At 30.0% G+C, this 23,844-nt stretch overlaps 1 protein-coding gene across 1 annotated transcript in view; it reads right to left on the reverse strand.

Annotated features, from left to right (window-relative positions):
• Nucleotides 1–23,844, reverse strand: part of CDKL3 (Cyclin-dependent kinase-like 3) — a 32,162-nt gene that overhangs the window by 5,799 nt on the left and 2,519 nt on the right. The window contains exons 3-8 of the mRNA XM_051211719.1: nt 23,294–23,472; nt 20,723–20,835; nt 7,638–7,777; nt 5,454–5,981; nt 2,831–3,025; nt 1,672–1,821 (exon numbers count right to left, since the gene is read on the reverse strand). Coding sequence (XP_051071812.1) covers nt 1,672–1,821; nt 2,831–3,025; nt 5,454–5,981; nt 7,638–7,777; nt 20,723–20,835; nt 23,294–23,472 — 1,305 coding nt within the window. The remainder of the gene's footprint in view (nt 1–1,671; nt 1,822–2,830; nt 3,026–5,453; nt 5,982–7,637; nt 7,778–20,722; nt 20,836–23,293; nt 23,473–23,844) is intronic.

Genomic DNA, 23,844 nt, shown 5'->3' on the forward strand with positions numbered 1-23,844 from the left:
ATCTTAAATATTAATTGATTACACAAGTTAACTTTAACAGACTTTTTTCATAGTTTAAACAGAAAAGAAAAGGAATTTAACGACTCAATAAACCGAGTCCTAGATGGACAGATAATTCGTATAATAAGTATAGTTATGCCAGAGAACGTACATTTCAGAACGATAAATTACTATATATCTTAATATCAGTGGCTGAATAGATAGTTTATTTAAATTTCAGCTCCTGAGCTGAAAGGTTTAACTCTGGTCCGTCTGCTACAGTTTGATCAATCTGGTTGCATCGAAAAGAAAGTGTTCCTTAGCGGCAATAAAATGAAACTACATCTGATTTATTAAATGTATTAATAAATCAATTTGTATAGTATTCAAAAAGCATATATTACTTTGAAATTACTACTTCAACTAAAAAGTGAATCGAAAGTGTGAGTTGTGCGCTGTTTTTTACGGAATATCGAGAATTTGTCTTAGTGATCAGAAATATTCTTTCTGAATAATATGAGCTAATAATAATAATTATATATTAAAGAAAAATAAGTTTTCCGAACATATTCTTTAGAAATTTATATTGCACAATATGGTAAATAATTTTCAAAAGGAATACTTCTGATAAAAGTTATTCTGAACATAATATGTATCTGCCGTGAACAGAATATATAAAAGTATATTTGCTTCAATGTGGTATAAATTTCCGAAAATTTCTTGCTAAACTGGTTTTATGTGATTTGTAGGAAATTAAGTTAGTTTGAGGAATTATATAAAAGTAAAGTGAATTAGATATGTTTTTATCAGAAAACAACACATTTAATCGAATTGCACTCTTAATTCTATTCAAAACAAAGCTTCCTATGTTACAATCTCATGGTGAATGCAATCATGTCTAGTTATTAATTTGAACATAATACTCTGTACTTAAAAATCATTTTCCATTAAGTTGACGGAATATATGAAGGCAAACCTCATAACGTTTGTTAATTGACTATGATTGAAGAGTGTGAATGAGCATGCGAATGAATTACATAACTGAGCTCCACAGAACATGAACGTCGTAGACTCACTCTTGTGCACTACTGAAAATTCTAAAGTTAGAAAATCAGCCTTTTAGTACACTATAGTTTTCAATAGTTTCACGGATGATGTCAACTTGTGACAGTGATGATATTCATTTTATGTAATATACTACAGGGATAATAGGTAGATATAGCACTGTGGTATGTTAAGAAGGATTTGATAACCCTCTAATTATTTTTTCACCAGGTATTCATCTCATAATTTCTAGAAAACACAAATAAACTTATATATCAAGTTTATATACCCAATATTAAATACAGTTTTTCCATTGAGCCGTAATAAAATCATGAAATATATAATTTCCTTCAAAATAATGACTGTACATGAATAAATTTCTCTTATTTTTCATCATGCTCAAATCTCTTGTTCAGTAATATTATACAAGATCCTAGGTTCGATCCTTGGTGGGTCGAGAATGAATACCTCTGGAGAGTACCATACTTAAATAAATTAGTGATTTCCTAAACCAGAGAAATTTTTAACCAAGGCTAAAAAATCGGATTACAAGGCTGTTATAAAAGGTTAAAATGCTTTATATTAACTGTCTAAATTTGTAATATTTCGACATGGTTTTACTTTACGTTTTCACATAAAACTACGTACTTGTGGAATAGAAGGCATTTCATTCAATCGGTCGTTCATTTTTTCAGTTACTGTTAATGATTCTTTTGAATCAGAATCATCGTTCCTATTCAAGATATTATCTGATCCATAGTGTTGTTTTTTTGAAACATTCATTGTATCTAACAAATGCTTAAGATTGAAAATAAAAAAGTGTTTATTGTTAAATGGTTATACTTTAAAATGTTCAAGTAATCAAAGAAAAGAACAAAAGGTCTACATTACCCTATCTAGCACATATACTTTTTGCAAAAGCATCGATATAGATGATGAATTAACCAAAAACTTGTGGTTTTGAATATGTAAAAATTGTTTTTTTCTACAAAACTTCATTGAGCTTTTCATAATTTCATACGATTAGTTAATAACTAAGTAGTGACAAATATTACGTTTTTCAGTCGTTTAAGACTGATAAAACGGTATCAATCGGGTTGCAATGTGATCACTAGCCTAGATGTCTTTGCATGACATGTACTATGTCAAGATTTTAAGTGGTTGGAGCTAGTTAGCAGGTGATCCGGGCCCGAATTTCTCAGGAAGCACCAGTTTTCCTAAGATTGCCGATATGCAATATATTCAAGACAGACAAATCACTGGTAAAACCTTTTTTACTATATGACTGTAAAAACAGACCAAGAAAAGAAAGTTGATATTCGACGGAGTGAATCGAATTGACTGTTTTGTTGAAAAGACCATATGCTCATAGAAAACCAAACATAGGAAGAATGGATTAAGCTATTACAAAGTAAATACATATCTTATCAGATTTCCAACATTCTGTCGGACTCCTGAAAACGTTTTTCGAGGATGCTAAATATTAATGACTGTTTGGAAGAAGAACAGTCTATTTAGGTTTGAAACAACTGCTTTAATCGTATTTAATGCGAAATACTCTGATATTTACATACATTTGATTCGAAGAAGGTTGTTTAAGGATATTATCATATAAAAATGATCGATGAACAAAACTGTATAAAACTGGAATTACTTTTATTATAATGTGCATAGTTTACAATGGTTATATAAGCAGAAAATAGAAAAATACGAAAAAAAAACATTGAGTGAACTAGGTTTAAGAAACATAAAAGAAAATCATTAGGAAATTTAATGAAGATGAAGGAAATAAAAACGTTTAACTAACATGTGGATCAATATTTTCATCATGTACTAAATACTCATTATATAATTGAGATTTAACTGCAATTCTTGCTTTAGACGCTACATATGTTAAGTTAACCTCTTCATCAGCCATAGTAGATTTTAATTTATTCCCTTCCATTTGTGTAGATTTAGTATTACTTGAAAAATCGGTAGAAATATTGGATGATTTATTTTGCTAAAAATAAAATATTTTTGTAAATATGTTTTGTGCATAAAATCAATAAATAATCTGGAAAAAAGTTCGTTCAAGGTATACTGATAATTATACAAGACTTTAATGGCCTCTTAATAATGAAAGTAGATACGGTATCATAAATCTATTTGATATATTTAAATTAAGTTTATATAAAAAAATATTGAGAATGTGTAATATATATCTTTCATGAACAATTTTGTTTTTATAATGAACTATTAGAAACATTCACCTTATAACTAGTTTGCAGATGTATTTCTTTTTTTTGACTATTCATAAAGCAGATATCTAAAAGAAATCTATATTCTGACAAACTTAATAACGTTTTAATGATAGTAATCAAATTTTACTTAGTATAAATTGTAAATACAAATCAGAAACACTGTTGATGATATGCGAATCAGCGTTTAATCTTTATGTTGAATTAGTAAATCTGTTCATACAAAGTCATTTTATTTCTATTTTTAAGTAAATCTTATTGAGACGAGATAGAAGTAATCAAGTTCAGTCTTTCAAAAGGTTTATTCTTGCAGAAGTAACATATGTACAATCATTTATGAAGCCTTCATAGCAAACTGTTTGTTCCATTTATTATCAGAAGGGGTTTTATGGAGATTTTAGTAATTTCAATAGTTGAGATCATGAGTCAATTGAAGTTAGACGACCGTGGAAAACCTGAAAGCACTGGACAGGCGTTTTGTTCTATTGTGGGACTCCTCAGCAGTGCGTATCACCGACCTCGGCTCGCAGTATTCAAGCCCAGGACCTACTGGTCTCGCGCGTGAGCGCTTAACCACTAGACCACTGAGCCGGCATTCTGCGGTGTTAATGTCTAACTTCAACTAATCCACGAAATTAAGCGACACATCCACCGTTGTTATCAGTAAATTACTATCCCACATTTATGTTGATAAGAATAATGATCTTCAAAATTATAGAAAGGATTATGTAAGTCTTGATCATTTAGGAATGTATTGAATATGTGCTACAATTGCTTCATGAAAACCATTTTCAGGGTTTGAAAAACACCTTCCACACAATGTAAATTCGACAGTATTATCTCATATATTCTAATTGCTCTGAAAATCCAAGTCGTGATATTTAACGATTCCGATATAAGTGTTTGCAAAATCGATTGAAAGATTTTAAGCCAGAGGAGAAACGAAATTTGAGTTATTCCCAACATCGGTGTTAATAAATATTAGCAGATATAAGAAGAAACTTTATTTTACTTCTTTAAAAACTTACTTAACGGAATCTCGTTAACACTTACTAAATATATGATCCGTCACAAATATCCGTAGGTTCACTGTACATAAAACGATTATGCCGAAACATTGTAATGAGTATGTTTATGTCGATTTTGTGGAAAGTTTCATTTTTCTGATTACTGAACTACTGTTATACTTATCTGATAGGCACAGAAGTTAATAGACAAATACATTAGGTTTTCAATACTATCGGTTTAACACACGATCTTCAGACAGGCTCATAAAAGAGTTCATTCCATGTTACATACATAGTAATATCAATTTATAGACTATATGAAAATACAAAGGTACTACTTACAGTACATTTATAATTACAGCAAAGTTTAAATTTCAACATTCAGTGTCGAAATAGTCGGTTAACTAAAGATTTTTTGTATTTTAATACAAGTAAATTTTTGTGAAATTGGTCCATGTTTTTATTGAACTCTAAGACACTATACTGAGTTTCTATAATTCTTTTTTCTCCAATTGCTGTAATGATATTCACAAAAATGTGAATAAATAAAACCGACTCATCTGTTATTTCTATCATTTTAGTTTAAAATAATTTGTAAATTTACGTTTTTTATTATATCTAGCTAGATGTAGGTTATTAAATATTAAAAAACACAATCCATAATTTTATCAGTATAGGGTTGTGGACATTGTTCTGTTTAAATTGGTTTCATGAATGGATTAATGTTAGATCATCACTGAAAACCTGGAAGAACTGGATGGCCGTTTCGTCCTAGCATGGGACCCCTAAGCAGTGCACATCCACGATCCTGCAAGCGGGACTCAGACCCAGCGTCCTCAGTCTTGTGGATGAAGGCTTAATCTCTGGACCACTGAGCCAGCTTTCAACGGCGTTAATCTCTAACTTCAACCAATCCACGATATTGCGTGACCATTCACTATTATCTCCAGCGAGTAACTGCCTCACAACAGAGGAGTCCCACGTAAGGCTAAACGGCCGTCTAGTACTTCTAGGTTTTCAATGGTAGTCTAACATTGGTCCGTTCATGATATCAATTCAACTTCATAGTTCATTTGCATCAAATATTCAATTCAATTTACATAATTAAAACAATTCTAGTCAATTATTAAACATTGTTACAAGTTATAATGTGCGTAAATCAATATGTGCTGAGACAACTCACTTCAGTAATTTCATTATTATGTAGACCAGCTTGTGATGTTACTGACAAATTAACATGATCTGGAGTTATTGTTTTATCTTTATTTGGGTTTTTCACATTCATTACATCTGACAAAAAATGTTTAACGGCAGTAGTTGTTGTAGTGCTAGTATCAGTACACGTATTACCAGTGGTGGTGGTGGTAGTAGTAGTAGTAGTAGTAGTAATATAAGTTATTATTGGTGTCGTCGTTGTCGCGGTTGTGTTAGAAACTTTTGACTGCACAAAATCACTGTTATTATTACTGATTTTACATTGTTGATCATTTTTAACTTGTGTTTGGTTATTATTATTATTTAGATTATTAACGGCATTCTTACTACTGGTGATATTGGTCGAGGATGAAGGTACATTTGAGTTTGTTTCGCTTTTAATTAGTGTTTTTAGCTCTTCCAAGAATATAGATGCGAAATTCTCACTAGTAAAATATTCACTTCGTAAAAGAGCAGATGATGTCGGTCGATCGTTAGCATCGATTCGAAGACAACTCTAACAAACCATGAATATTTAAAGATTTTGTAAATTATTAAAAAATATTCAAGGTTATTCAAAAATAAATTAAGTGAAAGTTATTGTTTACGTATAACAAAATATTTATAATTGTGTGGAAGAATAGGTTAATAAAAATCAAGTATACAGAGTATAACTTGTGAATATAGAGCTGTGAATAACCACCTCTTCAAATATCATATCTATTTACATTATTTTATATTGATTGTTCAGATTATATGGACGTTATACGGTCACATTTGGAAAGTCATCAAAAAGTCTCATACAACATGGTCCAATGGAAACCTTAAACAAAGTAAAGACGAAAATATTCTTGATTGAAATCACGAGTCGATGAATGTTAGACCACCATCAAAATCTTGGAAGCACTGGAAGACCGTTTCTTCCTAGTAAGGGACTCCTTAGCAGTGAGGGATCGTGGATGAGCACTGCTGGAGAGTCTCTTACGAGGACGAAACGGTCGTTCAGTGCTTTCAGGTTTCCGATCGTGGTCTAACGTTCATCGACTCATGATCTTAATCAAAAACTCAACAATCTCCAAAACCCCATACTGGTAAATTCATTCTGTTTTCAGGCTTTTTTATCAGCCTAATGTTTCAAAAATTAATATTTCATTAATAAAGGTTTGATGTACTTTAGTTGATATTTACATCAACTTGATACAGGAAAAGTTTTTAAACCCCCATACTAATTAGGAGTTTCTTCTATGGGATATAAGTTTAAATTATTTAATACCAACAAGCGTGTTTTCCTTTTCATGTGATTCTTCATAAATTACTATGACGAAGTCCCAGAATCATCTATGTTCCAAACTTTAATTTATTGGTTTGATGAGTGCGTTATAATTTTCATGATGACATGATTGATAATGAAATGAAAATGTTCGAAATTCCTACTATAATTTGTATTTATTATTCTGTACTTTCACATATGTTATCACACTAAATTCATAATTTTAAGCCAATGGCATATGAAATTTATTGGCATGATTCTATAACTAAAACATTTTCAATCAGCATAAAAGTCGTGCCCGAGCATGTGTGGCTTATTTTTTATCATTTTATTTGTGGTGGAATACAACATAACCTAACCTATTGTCAAGACTTTATAGTAGATAATGGAGTTTCAGAATTTTTCAGTTACTCGTGGGAAATCTTATCAAATACAAAATTCTTCTTTATCAGTTAAACAGTTTTCGGTTTGCTGTAGTGTTAATTTTGCTATAAAATGTCTCTCAAAGTGAATGAATATGCAGACTCAAGTATTCTCTTTGCAGCAATAAATCTTTATCATGCACATATTAGTTGACTAATATCTCGATAGCTTAAATGTAATTAACACTTCATGCATCAGCGATGCTAGTGCAGTTTTTCACTTTAAGACTTTCCATCTCAACATAAAAACAATGCTAATACTGCCACAAAAACCACAAATAAAACAAACAGATTTCGAAAAACCAAAATTACGGTGATACTCGGATTCCAAACTCTGCCAACTCATAAAGTATAATTTCAAATATATTTACTAAAATTAGTATTATAACTCAGTAAGCGGCTACTCATTTAAATGATTACCATACTTTCCTTGTTCTCTTTTCTTAGGTAATATAAAATACGTGTCACAGTTTTTAACTACCTTTATAAATCCAAGAGTTAGTTTCGAAACCTTAGCTAATCGTTTATCCAATGGATCAATTTCTTTTGCAAATGGAACTCTCATACCAACAAAAAGTGGATTTCGATGAAATATATTTTGATATTTCTCACTTAGATTGCCTATAAAAAGAGTAAGATGATCAAGAGATTTATGAATACTTTAGTTACGATAACACTAACTGCTTAATTTTAATACATAAATTTGTTGACTAGTTAGCAAAAAATAGTGGATGCAATAATAAATAAAGCAAAAATATTTATAAATCTATGCATCCTATGTAATAACATGCATGTTTGTTTCACTTTCATGTAAATTGTTACGTCTTCTTTTGGTCTACAAAAACGTAGTTCATATATATTGCTTAATTTAACAAGTTTGTTTCAAATGAAAATTGTGATCGTTATCGATATCCAGTGTTTTTTTTCTCCCAAATTTCCCTTCTTTGTGCTTATGTTGAATCATTTAGATGTTTCGGGATTGATTGTCATATGTTTTCGTATCTTTATAATATACTTTCCCATGTTTCGGTAAACCTGTCATCATTCCTTTCTTATAAGAGGTAAGAACCATGTTCAACTAAGAAACTTTGTATTTCCTGAACTTGGCACTTTGATTTTCTACCTTTGATTGCCATTGTTAAGTAAGATAAAACTGGAACTTAAGAAAATATTTTCACTTTTTACTTATTTCGTTTTGTGATTTTATCTTTGAACAGTTTTTTAAATCAGTTAGTTAGTGCGTTTACACACCGTGTTTCTGATACACCATAATAGTGTGATAAATCTCTCAAAGGTTGGAATCTGACGAGTTACATATATTGAGATAGAGGTTATGTGGACGTTTTAGTGCATATCAGCAGACTTACTTAGTTTGAAGGATTGTTTCATCTTGATCGGAGATTTAATGGCATACTAGAGGAAACAGCGGTAGATTTTTTATCTGTTTTAGGATTGTATACGTCGATATTACATAACGAAAATCTTATATGGGGTCAAATTCAACACTTATTGGTTTCTCAAAAAATACTACACCATTCATTCACTTGGTCAAAGACCAGTTGTTCAGCTCTTACACTGGATTCTGGATATTTCTGAACCATCAGCCGTTGCTGGATGTTCATTTAAATTCAAACTTGGTTGACTACACATATTCTGAATTCTATCTAAAACATTTTAACACATCCATTTCACACAACGTTTTGTAAGTTAATTTAATGCAGATCATATCTTCATGATATACTATAATTTTGAGGTGATTGTATTTAAATTTAGAGTGTGAACGCTTTTCTTTCATTACTACAAAATAAGAATAACCTAATCTTATACAGAAAACTATTCTTTCAACGTCTATAATGCCTATAAATTTGTAAAGCTATTACAGCCTTACTAACTATTGTAATTCCTGGTTTGTATTTTTTCAAGTAAGATTCATCTAAAAACGAGAGAATTAATGACTTTAGAGCTTTATCTAAGTGGAACTCAAGAATACCAAAAGAATAATGCAGGTGAGTAAATGTCTGAATAATAGTAAAATTACCATCCAGATAATCCAGAGGGGTTATTTTTCTTACAGTTTTACCATCGAGCTTACCAAGCACTTGTTTATTAATATCTGGTTTATCTTATAATTAAAACCATACAGTGAATGTAAATATCCTTTAAATAGCTCATTCATATATGGAGAGATTTTACATGAATAAGAAATTAAGTCAGTACTCATTAAGGATGGGCACATTAATAAATATAAGCCGTTAAGTGGGTCTAAACGAAACATAAAGTAATTATTTGGATGCAGTTAAGAGTATTATTGAGTTAATCATTACAGTGTCAAACACTATCGCATACAAAAAGTGACCAAACAAACCCAAATTTGATAGCGGGAAATGGTAGACACAAAACATTCATAAATGCCGAAAATCCTTCAAAGAATTCTTCATTACAGTTTTAAATTGACTACATCAATTGACATGAAATTTACTTTCCCAAAACATACTGGATTACAATATATATATATATATATATATATATATATATATATATATATATATATATATATATATATATATATACCGTGCAGAGATATACCAACAGTCCAACAAAGATACTATGGTAACAGCATCGTCATTGGTTGAAATGAGTTTTGGTTCTCAGGTTCCATTTTTTTAAAGTCACTTCCCCACATGTTTTCTGCATTCCGATAGTTGGGAACTTTCAATTTTTAGTTTTTCATAACTAATTTTAAAAACTTATTTATTTATATAAACTATTTTTAGAAGCTTGATGTTGTCATTCTTAAAGAGAATCGATTTTCCTGTTGAGATTTTCACTTCTCATTCTTGCTCATGTATTTAAAAGATTTAAAGTTCGGGTAAATATTTGGGACAATCAATGCACTACATTTATTTTTACGAGAGTTATTCAACTGTTTCCTTGACTCACCCTTCTCTATTTAGTACACAAAAGTACTCGCTCTGGATTTAGAATACTTCAACACTAATACTTCACACCACATACCATTCATAGCTGGACAGTCATCTAGAACCAAGAACCACTAGATAGATTTTTCATTCTATTATAAAACTCCTCAGAAATGTGCATCAAGGACCCCACCATAGATCGAACCCAGGACTTTCGGTTTCATTATAACTACTTAACATTCAGACTATGGAGCCAGCATTCATTGGTGTGCGTGCCTTACCTCAATCGATTTGCGATATTGCTGTGTATCATGCTGTGAAATTTTATTAGTCTTCAGCAATAATCTTGTGCTCACTAGCGACAAACTACGACTGGTAATTTCATGGTTTTTACTGAGAAGCCGTGACTAGCAGAGTTCGATCATTCGGGACATCAAATAGTTATCAGCTGCAAGCTATGGAAGATGGCCGTCCTATATCAAGTATTTACTGAGATTAGATATGCAAACTATTGAATGCCAACCCGTTGATACAGAAGCTTAGAGATCACCGCGAGACTTTAAGATTCTCGGTCCTATCCTTAACGGAGTCGTGAATGTGTACCGTTGAGAAGTCTCCTACGAGAACGGAACATCTGTTTAATGGTTCCTGGTTTAAATGTTTGTTTAATTAGGATTAGTATTTGATTTAAACTACAAACACTTCCCTAATCTCTGCAAACTCTCTGTACTAATATATTCCAATAGTTTATAAAAAATCTGAATACACGTTTTTCAGTCCTATCAACAAAAGTAATCTGTAATCTAATTTCAGTTGAATCTTGATATATTGTCTTGTTTAAATTTTAGGCACTACTCATCAACTTTTTAAAAAAATAACTACAGAAAACGTAAACATTAAGATACAGATATATATAATATAAGTAGGAAGAAGATTACTACAATTAAAAATCTGTGCATGGAAAATCGATATTTGGCTTAATAATTTTTTCTTAAATAATAAGAGATTAACTTGAAACTGACGTTTCATAAAACTATACACAGTTAATCAACATAAATGCGATACCGATGAGCTAATTTTCAACTCTCTACGATTTTATGCATATACATACCAAGTGAAGAGTTCACCTTCATTCTGATCAACGATTAGGGGTTTATGAACCATTGTCATACGAAAATGTCAACTACTTGGAGATTCCTCTCTATATAAAGTCAATTAATACAATATTGAAGGTAAACTTAGATAATATCTAATATTATTTATTGTTGCCTTATTCATCTCTTATTCAGCTCTTTCTAAATCTTGCCACTTAAGTCTGTCTTTTTATTTTAAAACATGCTGAATTTAAACACATTACATATTTTTGTTTCAATCATCTTGAACTCACCTAATTTCAGAAAAATGGATAGTTATGGTATTTACCAAATCTTACTAATACATAAAGCTTAATAAGTTAGATTTGCTTTTTCATTCACTTTGAACTAGGTTTGTGACTATAATGTTGCGTAAATAGCCGTTCAACACATGACAGAGAAACTCAAAAATAAAACCATGAATTTTATGCTGTTCCACGTCTTAAATTAGAGCGGAATGTATTTTGTATAAATGCATAAGACTCTGTTATGAAAGATAATATCTCGTCAACAGTTAAATGATATGAATTGATGGTTACCAGTTGAAGTGTTCTATTTGTACAACCATTATTCCAATTAAATTATTACAGTTGCATAAATAAACTAATTAATACGTTGGTATGCATTTTTAAAAAAATGGCTTGATGTTAATTGCGAAGTAAAATATTTGTATATTATTGACTATGTTTACAAAATAATTATTTCCCACTATAAAATAATTTCATTATTTAATAAAAAATGTATCAGAGTACATATAATTCGCCAATTTCTTGCTTGCAGAGTTCTAGTATCTCATGTCCTACAGTAGTTTTATAAGTATACTTGGTGAAAACATCTAATATTTTTAGCATATTCGTTATTCAATATAAAGTATCGAGGGTGACCTGCGAGTCTTTTATCTTTTTTTCCATTTATTTATCAATTTAAAATATCTCTGAACCTTATGGGTTATAGATTGATAACTCGTATTGTTCATAAATAAGTTTGTGAAAGATTGTAAAATGAAAAGCTCAACCATTATCAGTTACTTTCATGTAATCCAATATTATTCAGTTCAATAAATTGGACATTTATTAGGATGAATATATAACAGCAATTAGTAATAGAAAGATAGTGGTAACTTTTCATTTTCTCTATGATTAAAAACATATTTTCAAACAAATGTTATATGTTTTAGTTTCTTATTTAACATGGTTAAAATATGATTTACTGAATGAAGAAGTTTATTTTCTTTGATTAAATTGGAAGTCAATCTATAACTCAATGCTTTTTGTTGTGTAATATATATTTTTAAATATACTATTCATATTTAACATTAAAATTTAGTAATTAAATAATTATAGTTATAATAAGATATTAAATATTTGTTTCAAATTTAGAAGTTATTCACAAAATATTTATTCTTGTAAAGCTTTCAATATGATGTTTCAAATCATTTAACTCATGTCCTCATAGTAATGAAGATAAATGTGTTTGTTAAAATGTGTCAAATACAATTCCTATTTGATCTTAAAATAACCAAACACGATTAAGAAAACGATAAGTTAATTGCAAAACTCTATGGTATAGATTAGAATTAAATAATTCGAAAACACTTCCTTCAGTCATTGAAAAAAACAAAACAAAACAAATACAACTTAATCTATGACTTTAAGATCTTAAAATTACGTAATTTGTATCTTGTTTTAAATCAACTCAAAGAGAATTTCATTCTTAATAGATTACTAAAGATTTTATATCAGTTTTCGTGTTGTTAATAATGGAAATTTAAATATAAAAAGAAATCATGGAACACTTCTGAAAATTCAGATACAGTGTGTTCAAAAATTGCTTTATTTAATCTTATACTATCTAATTTAGTTCATTATAGAATCTGAAAGTACTGCTTGTTAAAAAATAACATTGTGGTAAATGAAAAATAGACTTTTAGGACCTGGGTTCGAATCCCGTAACCGTGTATGCGGGCTGCTGAGAAGTCCCATAATAGGACGAAACGGCTTTCTAGTGCTTCCAGATTTTCCATGGTAGTCTAGCTTCAATTGACTCATGATATTTAATATTCAAAAAAATAAACGTCTAGTATTATCATCAAATTGAAGATACACCAACTATTATTTTACTATAGAAAATAGCTGAATTATTTTTTTCAAAAAATGTATCTCTCAAAGATGTATTATTTAACTGGTATTCGTTAAATTTGGAAAAAACAATTAATGGTTCTTAAAGAAGATAATAATTGTCAATTGATTTTTAATAAATTGATAAATTAGTTTTAGCGCGATTTTTCAAAAATCTACTAAATTTTTTCTTTGTTTCGTTTTTTTCAACCAACCTGTTTACAAACTTGATAGAGAAAAAACGAACAAATAAAAATACTCTTAAAGTGCATTCTACTATTAAAAATTTATTCATCTGCAAAATGATATAATTAAATACAAATTAGGCATTAAACACAATCTTTTTTTAAAGAAAAAAACAAACAAAAACCTACAAAATTTAGCTAACTGCATTATCATCATATTATTATATTTTTATTATTGTTTAAAATGATCATTTACAACCATTGGTTTAATAGTGTAAAAATAGTTGGGTTTCTTTTAAAAAAAACAAACAAACAAACAGAAAATTATATTAGTTATTTCACTTCTCTCTTACCATAATTATAATCAACTACCAATTATATATAAATAAAATATTTATGTTTATATAGGTGACTGTATTTTGTTTAGGGAAAATATTGAAATAATAATAATGCTAATGATAAAAATAAAGAATAAAGCGGAAATATATAAATTTAAAATAAAAATTATTGATACAGGAAATGATATTTGATATTTTATTATAATTACATCAACAGTTTTTATAATCATTTTAATTTTAGAAAAAAGAAAAAAAAATACAACTTATATGATCATTAATGGTTTGCTCAAATTTATATTATTGTTATTATTATTACTGTTACTAGTAGTATTATTGTTAAATTTGAAATGTGCGTAACTATTGCATAATCTTATTAAAACATTAAACATAAAAAAATTACAAATATATGGAAATTGTTTAAAGATTAAATTGTTTGATATATAATTAAATATGATAATTCGACTTGTAAAGAGGTAGACATTTGATAAAAATCTACTTGATCTCTACATTTAATAAAGTATAGGCATAAAGTGTACCAATATTTACGGATTTTATTACATACTACTTATTTTTTATGTTGTATATGATTCTACATTATTACTTATCAATCGTATTCGGTGAGACTATAATTTATGGACGACCATTGAGTGACGCTAAAGTGACCTTGAAAATGTCCAATTAATAACTAGAACTAAATGAGGGTTATAAGCCAGTATGAGGAATTAGAAATGTAATTTACTGTTGATGGTTTGAGTCTGGAATTAAATTAAAGATTTTCATCACGAACTGACATCAGCTAAAATGCAAAAACGTTATTTAGCCCAATGTATGAATGAATTTTGCGCCAAAACTCAAGACTTGTTATCTTATATCTGATTGATTCGTTTATAAATTATAGTCTAGCATCCTATTCTATATGTTTATCATTCACTATGAAGTTTAACAACAAAACAACCAACTTCCTAACATCAGAACTATATTTTCTTTCACCGAGATCAAAATTATACAGTAATCTACTTCGTAGATATTTAGTAAGAATCTGTTGGATATGAAAAATTTAAAATCTCTACAACACAAAATTTAATGAAATGTGAATAAGTAAAAAAATTGTTTTGTTATGGTACCAGCTGACATGATTTTACTAATTTTCCAAGCGCTTTTAAACAGTTGACCATTTGAAGCACATTGTAACATAGTATTTGAAAGAGAAGTAAACAACTTTAACCTAAAATAGAATTTGTACTAATGAAGTAGATTTCCGAACTTTTTAGTCATCAGTATAACAAAAAAACTACACACATTAGATTATTTTACGTTTTAGTCTATTTTTAATGGTTGCACAAATAAAATACATCGTGAAATGATATTTTATTTTTTACGTACACTAACCAATGGATAAACAGTTGATTAATAAGAGCGTCTTGATATTCAAATACTGAAAAATTAAACACAAGATTAACAGATTGATCTGTACTTAATCTGAATCTGACTTTACTTATATAAAATTGAACATTAGTTAACCACGTTAAGAATGACATCTTTGTATATTAGTGCATGATACACTTGTATACATATTATATAACCAATTAAGTCTCACCATACAGAATATTAATCAAATTCTTATCCTTTACTTTCGCAGAATTTCACATGCTAGACAAAAACTAAGATAAGTCACATATACACAGATACAATTTAGTAGCGGACAGAGGATGTAATAATAATAATAATAATTTCTCTATCCATGAGTACTCTACAAATCTATCTATAAATAAAAATCTTGAGGTTTATTAAAATAAACGAATTAGATGAACAGAAAACGTCATTTTATGGTATAACTCGATGATAGTAATTATGCGCTTTAAAATTCAAAATCCTAGAAAATGAAAATCAACTTTTACGTGAAACTGAATTATGAACAATTGTTCGTTCATCGTATTTAAGTGACTTCTGATGCACTCAGTATTACATGAAATTATTCAACAGCCACTTTAATGTATAAACATTGTTGAAGAGATTAATGCAGCAACCTATTCAAGACAGAAATAATTAAGAAATATTCTTGTTACTAGGTAGATATACAATATTTACAAACATAATTTTTACCGTTAAACAAATTTTAATTATAATTTAAATTATTTTTTGGACACAGGTTAGACAGAGTGAACAAGTAATGAAATTTTATTTATTTAACATAATGAAATACTTTTTAGGTGTTGAGTTTCTAGAGCTGAGCAGTTTAATTGTTGAGCCTTCATTGTGACTCTGAATAATATACATAATTCAGCTGGTCTACCATTGAAAAAGTGAAAACAACTGACAGTTTTTTATCCTAGTTTGTGAATCTTCGGTTGTTCACATACCCAGAATGGTGAGAAAAGTATGACAAACGGTTCCACCAGACTGTAATTTTATGTTTTAGAAAAGTTTAGACACATAAGTCAAATTATAAGCCAATTTATAAGTTCAGAGGTCCAACTTCTTTTTAATGTCATAACACTTTATGCTTAAAATATTCATCCGAAATTACTTTTTTTATTGAAACACATTTAAACTTTTCATATAGTTTTGTTATATAGTTATGATAATCAGTGGTTAAGTTGATTTCACAGTCTCATCTTCCATTTGCGTTTTTTTGCTGTGACCGTCAGAAGTTTGCTTCTGGATAGAAAATAGGGAAAAAATATTTTTGAGCATACGAAATCCATTATTTTCGTGTAGCGGTTTTAAGTGGGATGATTTAAGCTTAGGCAATTTCACGAACAAGTTGCATACTACAAACCAGATTAGAGCGAAGAACAGCTTTGTCAACTCTTCCATAGTTCGAAAACTACCTTATTTCTGATTGAAAAAAACAACCGAACTTATCTTATTTCTCATTAGTTTGTTGAAAGTCGAATGACATTTCAACACTGGATACCATTGGCACCAGCAGGAAAATAGTATTTTATTTTGGAACTTGCGGACAATTCTTAATCAAACTGATTGAAGCTCTAGATAAAATATACTACTGACTTCTAATCTAGCGGCCATTTATTTTCTGCACATCAACTGTAGAAATGATTAGAAATGTCTGATAGGTTTAGAAAATGTGTACAGTTCCTTAACAGTTAATTTCTCTCAGTTTGGGTAGAAAATCCTTAGATTTATAGTATCCTTAAATCTCAAGTTGAGAATAACAAACAACTTGGTAAATTTCAGCAGCTTATCTCTAGACACATTGAAGATAGTAGTTATTCATTGGGAATGCGCGCTTTTACATTGACAAAAAACCATGTTGAAAATTTGGCATATCTGTTATGTAATCCAAAGCAAAACGGCTGGCACTCGTTAAAAGATTTTAACTATTAGATGATTTTTTTCCGGTACTTCGAAATCTGAAAATTAGTAGATAAGTTTACACAGTCCCATTTTCTAATGACACATATCCGAACAGTTGAACTAAAATTATCTAAAGAAAGGCTAAAAGATGTTAAAAGGGACTAAACCAGTGAAAACAGTTCGGTAATTAAAGTAACTTGAAGAACAAATGGATTTAATTTACTGCAACCAATTTTGAGCCGTGTGAGATAAATATTCTCATCATTGCTTTATGTAACCAAGTGAGCACCAATCTAAGTAGTCCACCGATTTCTGTATGGTTTAAATCATCATTAATTGATCTAATGAATAATCAGTTTGTCTTGATTTGGTTATAAATGTTCTTATAGCCCACTTTTATTTCGTTCAGCATTATATGCTAACGAGCCCATCCACTAATACGCCTAGATTTAAAAATCTAATAAATCATGAATATTACTGAAACTGTAGTGAACAAGGATACCAGTGGGAACAATCGAATGTATTTAACAAAAAATTACAGGACCTGTTAATAAAATCTAACAATCATAAAGTAAATGCTTAATTTGCAAAATGTTCATCAATTGTCTCAAAATGACTCAGACTTCATTGTTCTTGCATGTTCATGCAAATTGCATCCTGTTTCCATTCTTTACTGTTCGATCCTCTTGTCTCCCTGCTGCCAGACCTTCTGTTCACGACTAACATTATATACTACTTATGTCACTGTAAGTAGCACACACCACAAAACTGAGTGGCATTTTAACGAACTAATGATCATATATTTCTGGCTTACCTTCTCAATAACTATGTTCCACAGCTGTATCTTAATTCTCAGCGTTGTTCAGTATTCAGGCATCTAACTTACATCACATACTCTGACTTTGTATATACGCTAAGATATCACCGTCGATAAACCTATTATACCATATACGTCGCTTGATGTTAATGCAGTAATTTAACAATTCCAAACAATAAATTACTGATCACTGAATTAAATTTCTGTGCAAAATAATTTCATAGTAATTTGTATGTTGAAAACTAATACTAAATATTCTAAAAATTCGTCTAAGTCTTTTTTAGATAATCAGTTTCATTGAAGAGCTACCGTTTAATAAAAGCATATTGTCTGGATAATATAGAGAACCAAGGATATCCTAAAACAAAATCAATACGTGACAAAGTTAAGTGATCAAAGTAATACATTCAAAAAACCTTTACTGAATAAATTGACGTAATTGGCTAAAACCAGCTTTGTAACCTCTTATCTGTATACAGTTCATACTACTAATTAATGTAAATGGAATGAATGTTGCATTTTTGAAAATAGCTCACTTAGATTAAATTATATTGTTTTCGTCTCGAGCTTACCAACCAATTAGTTATTATACTGATTACAGATCATAATCACCATGACTAAGATCGCCTATAAACAAGTATCATATTTAATATTTGAGATACTAATATTTGATTGACTATACTTTTATTTTCGTGTCTATTTTTTCTCTATTTAATACAAAACTAACAGATATCTATTTGAATAACATAAAACGAAAGCTTTAAACTTCTGCTAAAGTTTATGTAGGAAATCAAGGGTTGACAGATTTAAGTTCGAGATGGACTTGTATTATATCAGTAATAATTATATAATTTAACAAAGAAGTTAAGAAATAAATCGATTTTCATTCTTATGCACTATAAAGTAATTCTTATATTTGTGGCTACTTTATTCACAGTGCTGATCAATAATAACCTTTATAATTGACTAGTCTTATTAATTGTTTCGGTTTAGGCTTAAAAAATACGTATAAACCTACATTATGAAAAGCTTTTTTTCTAATTTAGGTTGTTCAGACCGAATGAAATTAAAATTAATTTTAAGAATAAGTATTGATTAACAAGACCACATAAAATTTGGATACGATAGAAGAGCTAGATTATGCAAACAATTTTTTTAATGTATGGGATCAACCGCCATTGATCGAAAAGTGAACTCTTATTCAACAATATGTATTTTTTGGATATCATTTATAAGTTGGTGAGTGCAAACGTCAAACACAGTCGGGAATTCCCACTCTGAATTTCATCAGACGATTATACTTTACTTCATCTGCCAAAAGACTATACTGAGTTAATGTAAACACCCGCGACAAACGTCCGGGGTCAAATTGCGAGCTACCGTTCATTTCTGCTTACAATGCTTGTGACTTACTGAGAGTATCAAGGCAATTAGCACAGGATGGACATATGCAAAACCAGGCTGATCAATTACAGTTTTAAGAGTCAATTACAGGATTCAAATAATCAATACAAATGAATTAAAATTCATCCCATATCACATGCCAGTAGCTAACGGATAACGCTGTGTGGTCTGAGGCGAATGGTGATTGCTTTGAATCCCGGAGGTGCATCGGCTCTGGGATTCAAGTATCCCCGGATGACGAGTTCCAAATGAGGCGAAACGCGCAAGATTGATTCCTTTGCTAGCCACCATTGATTTCTACACATAAATTTGTGACCACTGTTTTTGCAAAGGTTTCGTATTTAGCCTTTAGTAAACTCTCACTTGTAGGGAAATGAATATTGTAAGGAGGAATATCGAGAAACTGTGGTTGACACATCTAGTAGAAGGATGGGGCATATATTTTGTTTATCAAAAGATAATAGTCTGTACACAATGATGATTGAACGTGAAAGAAGTCATAGATTAAGCCAGTGTTCGAACCACCCACTCCAGGGCTACTATGTTTTCGTAGATCATTAAGCTAAATTCCAAAAGTTGGCCATCGCTACTCTCTCCACTAAGATCTACTCTCTAAGAAGAAACTTGTGTAATAAACTGTGGCTATTAATCCAGCTACTATACATATAACAGGTAAGACAAACATGTGGAAAATATAGTCGACAACCCACCTGTTTACCTATGACGTTTGAAGTTTAATTCATAGGGCTATATTTTGGCATATTAGAGAGCATTTGTTGAGAATCTTCAATTAATTTATTACTTTCACACAGAAATATCAAACTGCTAACAGAAACTCACTTCAAAGAACTACAGATCTATTTATAGTGGAACTAAAAAAACTACTTATTGAAGTGCGGCTTTTGTTAAGTTTATCCATTTTTAGATTTCAGTGTAAACTGTTTGACAAAAGGTTGTTTAAATACATTTAGAGGAATAATAGAAGCCAAATGGTTTGATTTACTTCATGAGTAAAACTTCTATGATCGAAACGATCAAAGTGAAACAGCTTTAAAGAGAACTAGTAATAAAAGTTTTCCTCAATAGATATATTATTCAAAATATCAAAATGATAATGGTGAACAAAATAATCATAAAAATGTATATCAACTCTAAGCTAGTGGAAACTATCCAGAAACTAGATAATAATTATTTATATTTTGATTTTAGTAAGCAAACAAACATAAAATGATAAAAACTTTTTAACAAGTCCCGGAAATATCAAATACAACCAGAGTGTACTTTATAAACGAGATTATTACATTTACTGATTAATTAATGAATAAATTAAACTTACCAAGACAACGCACTATTCTATGCAATTGATCAATATCAGAATCACCAGGGAATAAAGGATCACCTGTCAACATTTCTGAGGCAAGACAACCAATAGCCCAAATGTCAATTGGTCTAATGAAATACGATAATAATAATGATAATAATAAGTAGCGTTCTTATTATTGATAATGGATGTAGTAAAGAGCTTTATTCATGCAACATAGATTATGATGTTCAAAAAACTTGTTCAGTGTCAGGAGAAAAAGGCACAGATGAATCAAATAATAACACCACTGATAATATTTTAACAGCTCAAGTATTATACTCTTTTCCTGTGTTTAATAATAAACGTTTCTGTTCATTTTTAACCTTCTAAGCACAGTAAAATGTACTACCAATACTAGAGAGGTACATATATAAACATGAAATTCTGTCAACTCAACAAATATTGATAATTTTAAGGAAGAAAAATTTTAACTTAGGGTAAATATGTAATAATTTTCCTGCAACAAACTAATGTAATCAAGGCATTTACTTTAATAAACCAGAAAAAATAACTTGTTCAGTTTTACTAATGAATTTAAAACAAATATGGTCTTTGTATTTACAATTCCCAAAATCTAAAGAGTAAACGATCAGTGAAAAATAAATTGCAGAATATGGTGACGTTTATAGGCAAAATCATATACATAAACCCTTACCTAGAAGACCTAAGTTCCCATTGACGTTATTCAATCTAATTTATTTAACGTATATATTGATGTGAGTTACTTTTTTCACCGAAATAGTACTATTACTAGCAAGCGGATAGAAATTGTTGACAGAAACTACAAACATTTACAAAGATAAGTGTTTAGAGAACTAATATGTAGAAAACAATCAAATAAATAATGGATTATGTTACAAATTGTCTAGTTAACCATTAACTTCTAACATTTTTGGTAAATAAATATTTCATACTAGTAGTGTAAGATTCATTATTTATTTTGTGTGTAATAAATATCTTCGTTGGTCTAACAACTTTCTTTTTTTACCTTCTTGATATTTAAACTGCAGATCTTGAGTTCATTGGCATTTTTCAAAAGTGAACAAATTTTTATTGGTAAAAAAGATAAACTGTAGAGTCACGACACTTGATTAGTGGAGAGAGATTTCAGCAATATATGTTTTACTTCAAGCTACCCTATAATTTTACCAACAGTTTTCTGAGATATACTATACATATCATAAATAAATAATAAAAAGTTGAACTGCATTGTCAATTTGTGCTGAATGTCTAACTTAATAATGTTAGTCTTATGCGCTATTCAACATAAAACAATGATGTCGTTAGTTCAGCTTTCCCAGATCATCAGGTATACGCATTGTTCATAAAACCTTTAATTTTCAAAAGATTCACAGACGCTCCTTAGATCCATTAATCTTCTGCGACCGAACCCAAGATCATTTAAAACATTTTAGCCACATTCAGTCATACATGACCTATGAAGCAATGTCCAACGGCCTGGAAATATTATTAAAATGGATTAAGGGAAAGAGAGAAATCCAAATCAAGAATTTATACGAACCTTTAAAAAAGCACTGTCCCCACCGTCTTTGATTTAAGGACATGTCACCTCATACTTCTGTTATTGGTCAAGATAACCACGAGGACTCCAACTAAATATTTGCACGCTGGCCATGGATCAGACCAATAATTTGTAGACTATTGCCATGAACTGGTTTGGCTTCCCACGAATTTCTTAAACCTGACTCCTGTAACATTCTACTCTTTGTGTTGATGTAAGAAGTAACTAACAGTCAGTAACAAATGTTCCAATCATCTCAGTCGACATTCATATATGGTCTGAGTAACTAACTTTTCATAGTCAGGTTTGAAACCTTATTGACATTTTGAGTACTTTTGTTTTCGAGATCTATTTGAACGTCCAGTGATTATAAATCTTGATATGATAAAGAATATATTAATGAAACTGATTCCGCTGTGATTTTCATGATAAGGTTTTGGTCCTCGATTATATACTGAAGTGGCCAGTGATCCTGTTTGATTACATGAAAGTGCAATTAGTTCATATGATCTACTTAATGTATCAGTTAATTTTGAAGACAGTCCAAATTTCAAAACTCCTAGAAACAAATGATCAATTCCATCGCTTTTCCTTGGTTTTTATTAATCATTAACTCGTTGAGCCCGTTGGTGGTTGGGAGACATGTGTCAGCCTTTATTTCGGATTGCTTAAAAATATTAGTTAAATGTAGGCTCAACGAAGGATAGTTGAGCTCTTCTTAAATGTTCTTCACACGTCTTAACTTATTGTTGGAATGGTTTACTGAAGAACTTCAAGAACAGTTCCGTTAAACCATTTTTTAACGCTGTAAAGTGAAAGCAAAATTTGGTGCAACATTCATGTTGGGCAAATATGTTGAATCTTACAAACAGCAACCTTAGAAAATATTAAAATTGTCTTTTGGTATATCTTAATCATAAAATTGTTTTACAACCATATTTAAAGACACAGCTATTTTCTGCGAACACAAACTGGGATAACGAATTTTATGCAAAACTTTGAATGTACGAAATAGAACCAACCTGCCATATTTTGTATCTCCCACAAGAAGTTCTGGTGCTCTGTACCATCTGGTGGCCACATAATCTGTATAAACTTCACCGGGTGCAGCAAGTGTACGTGCGAAACCAAAATCACACAATTTGACGACGCCACTACGACTGATAAGAATATTTTCGGGTTTGATATCACGATGAACTATCTACAAGATGAAGTAAAAATCATTTCACTTTATGTTCACCGATCTGTTGCAACTAAATACCCAAAACTAGCTTAGCCTGCTACAGTCTACAAGCACACCTCGTTCTTTGACGTCACTGAAGTGTCGGTTACTTAGTAGTTGATCTTGATCGCTTAAACCTAGCTTCATGGTCTCATCTTCTTGATATGTCACAATATGACAGTTTATGATTATTTGTTTGTTTTAACTTCATTTTATGCTCATTATTTGATAACTATGTGTTCAGATAGTTCCATTAGCAAGTACAACCAGTGTATCCACAGTTACTTAACAACACATCTAATATAACTAAAAAATCCCACTTCTAGATATTTCTAGCCCAAAATATTTATG

This window comes from Schistosoma haematobium, chromosome ZW, assembly GCF_000699445.3.
Source record: "Schistosoma haematobium chromosome ZW, whole genome shotgun sequence".
Taxonomy (NCBI): Eukaryota; Metazoa; Platyhelminthes; class Trematoda; order Strigeidida; family Schistosomatidae; genus Schistosoma; species Schistosoma haematobium.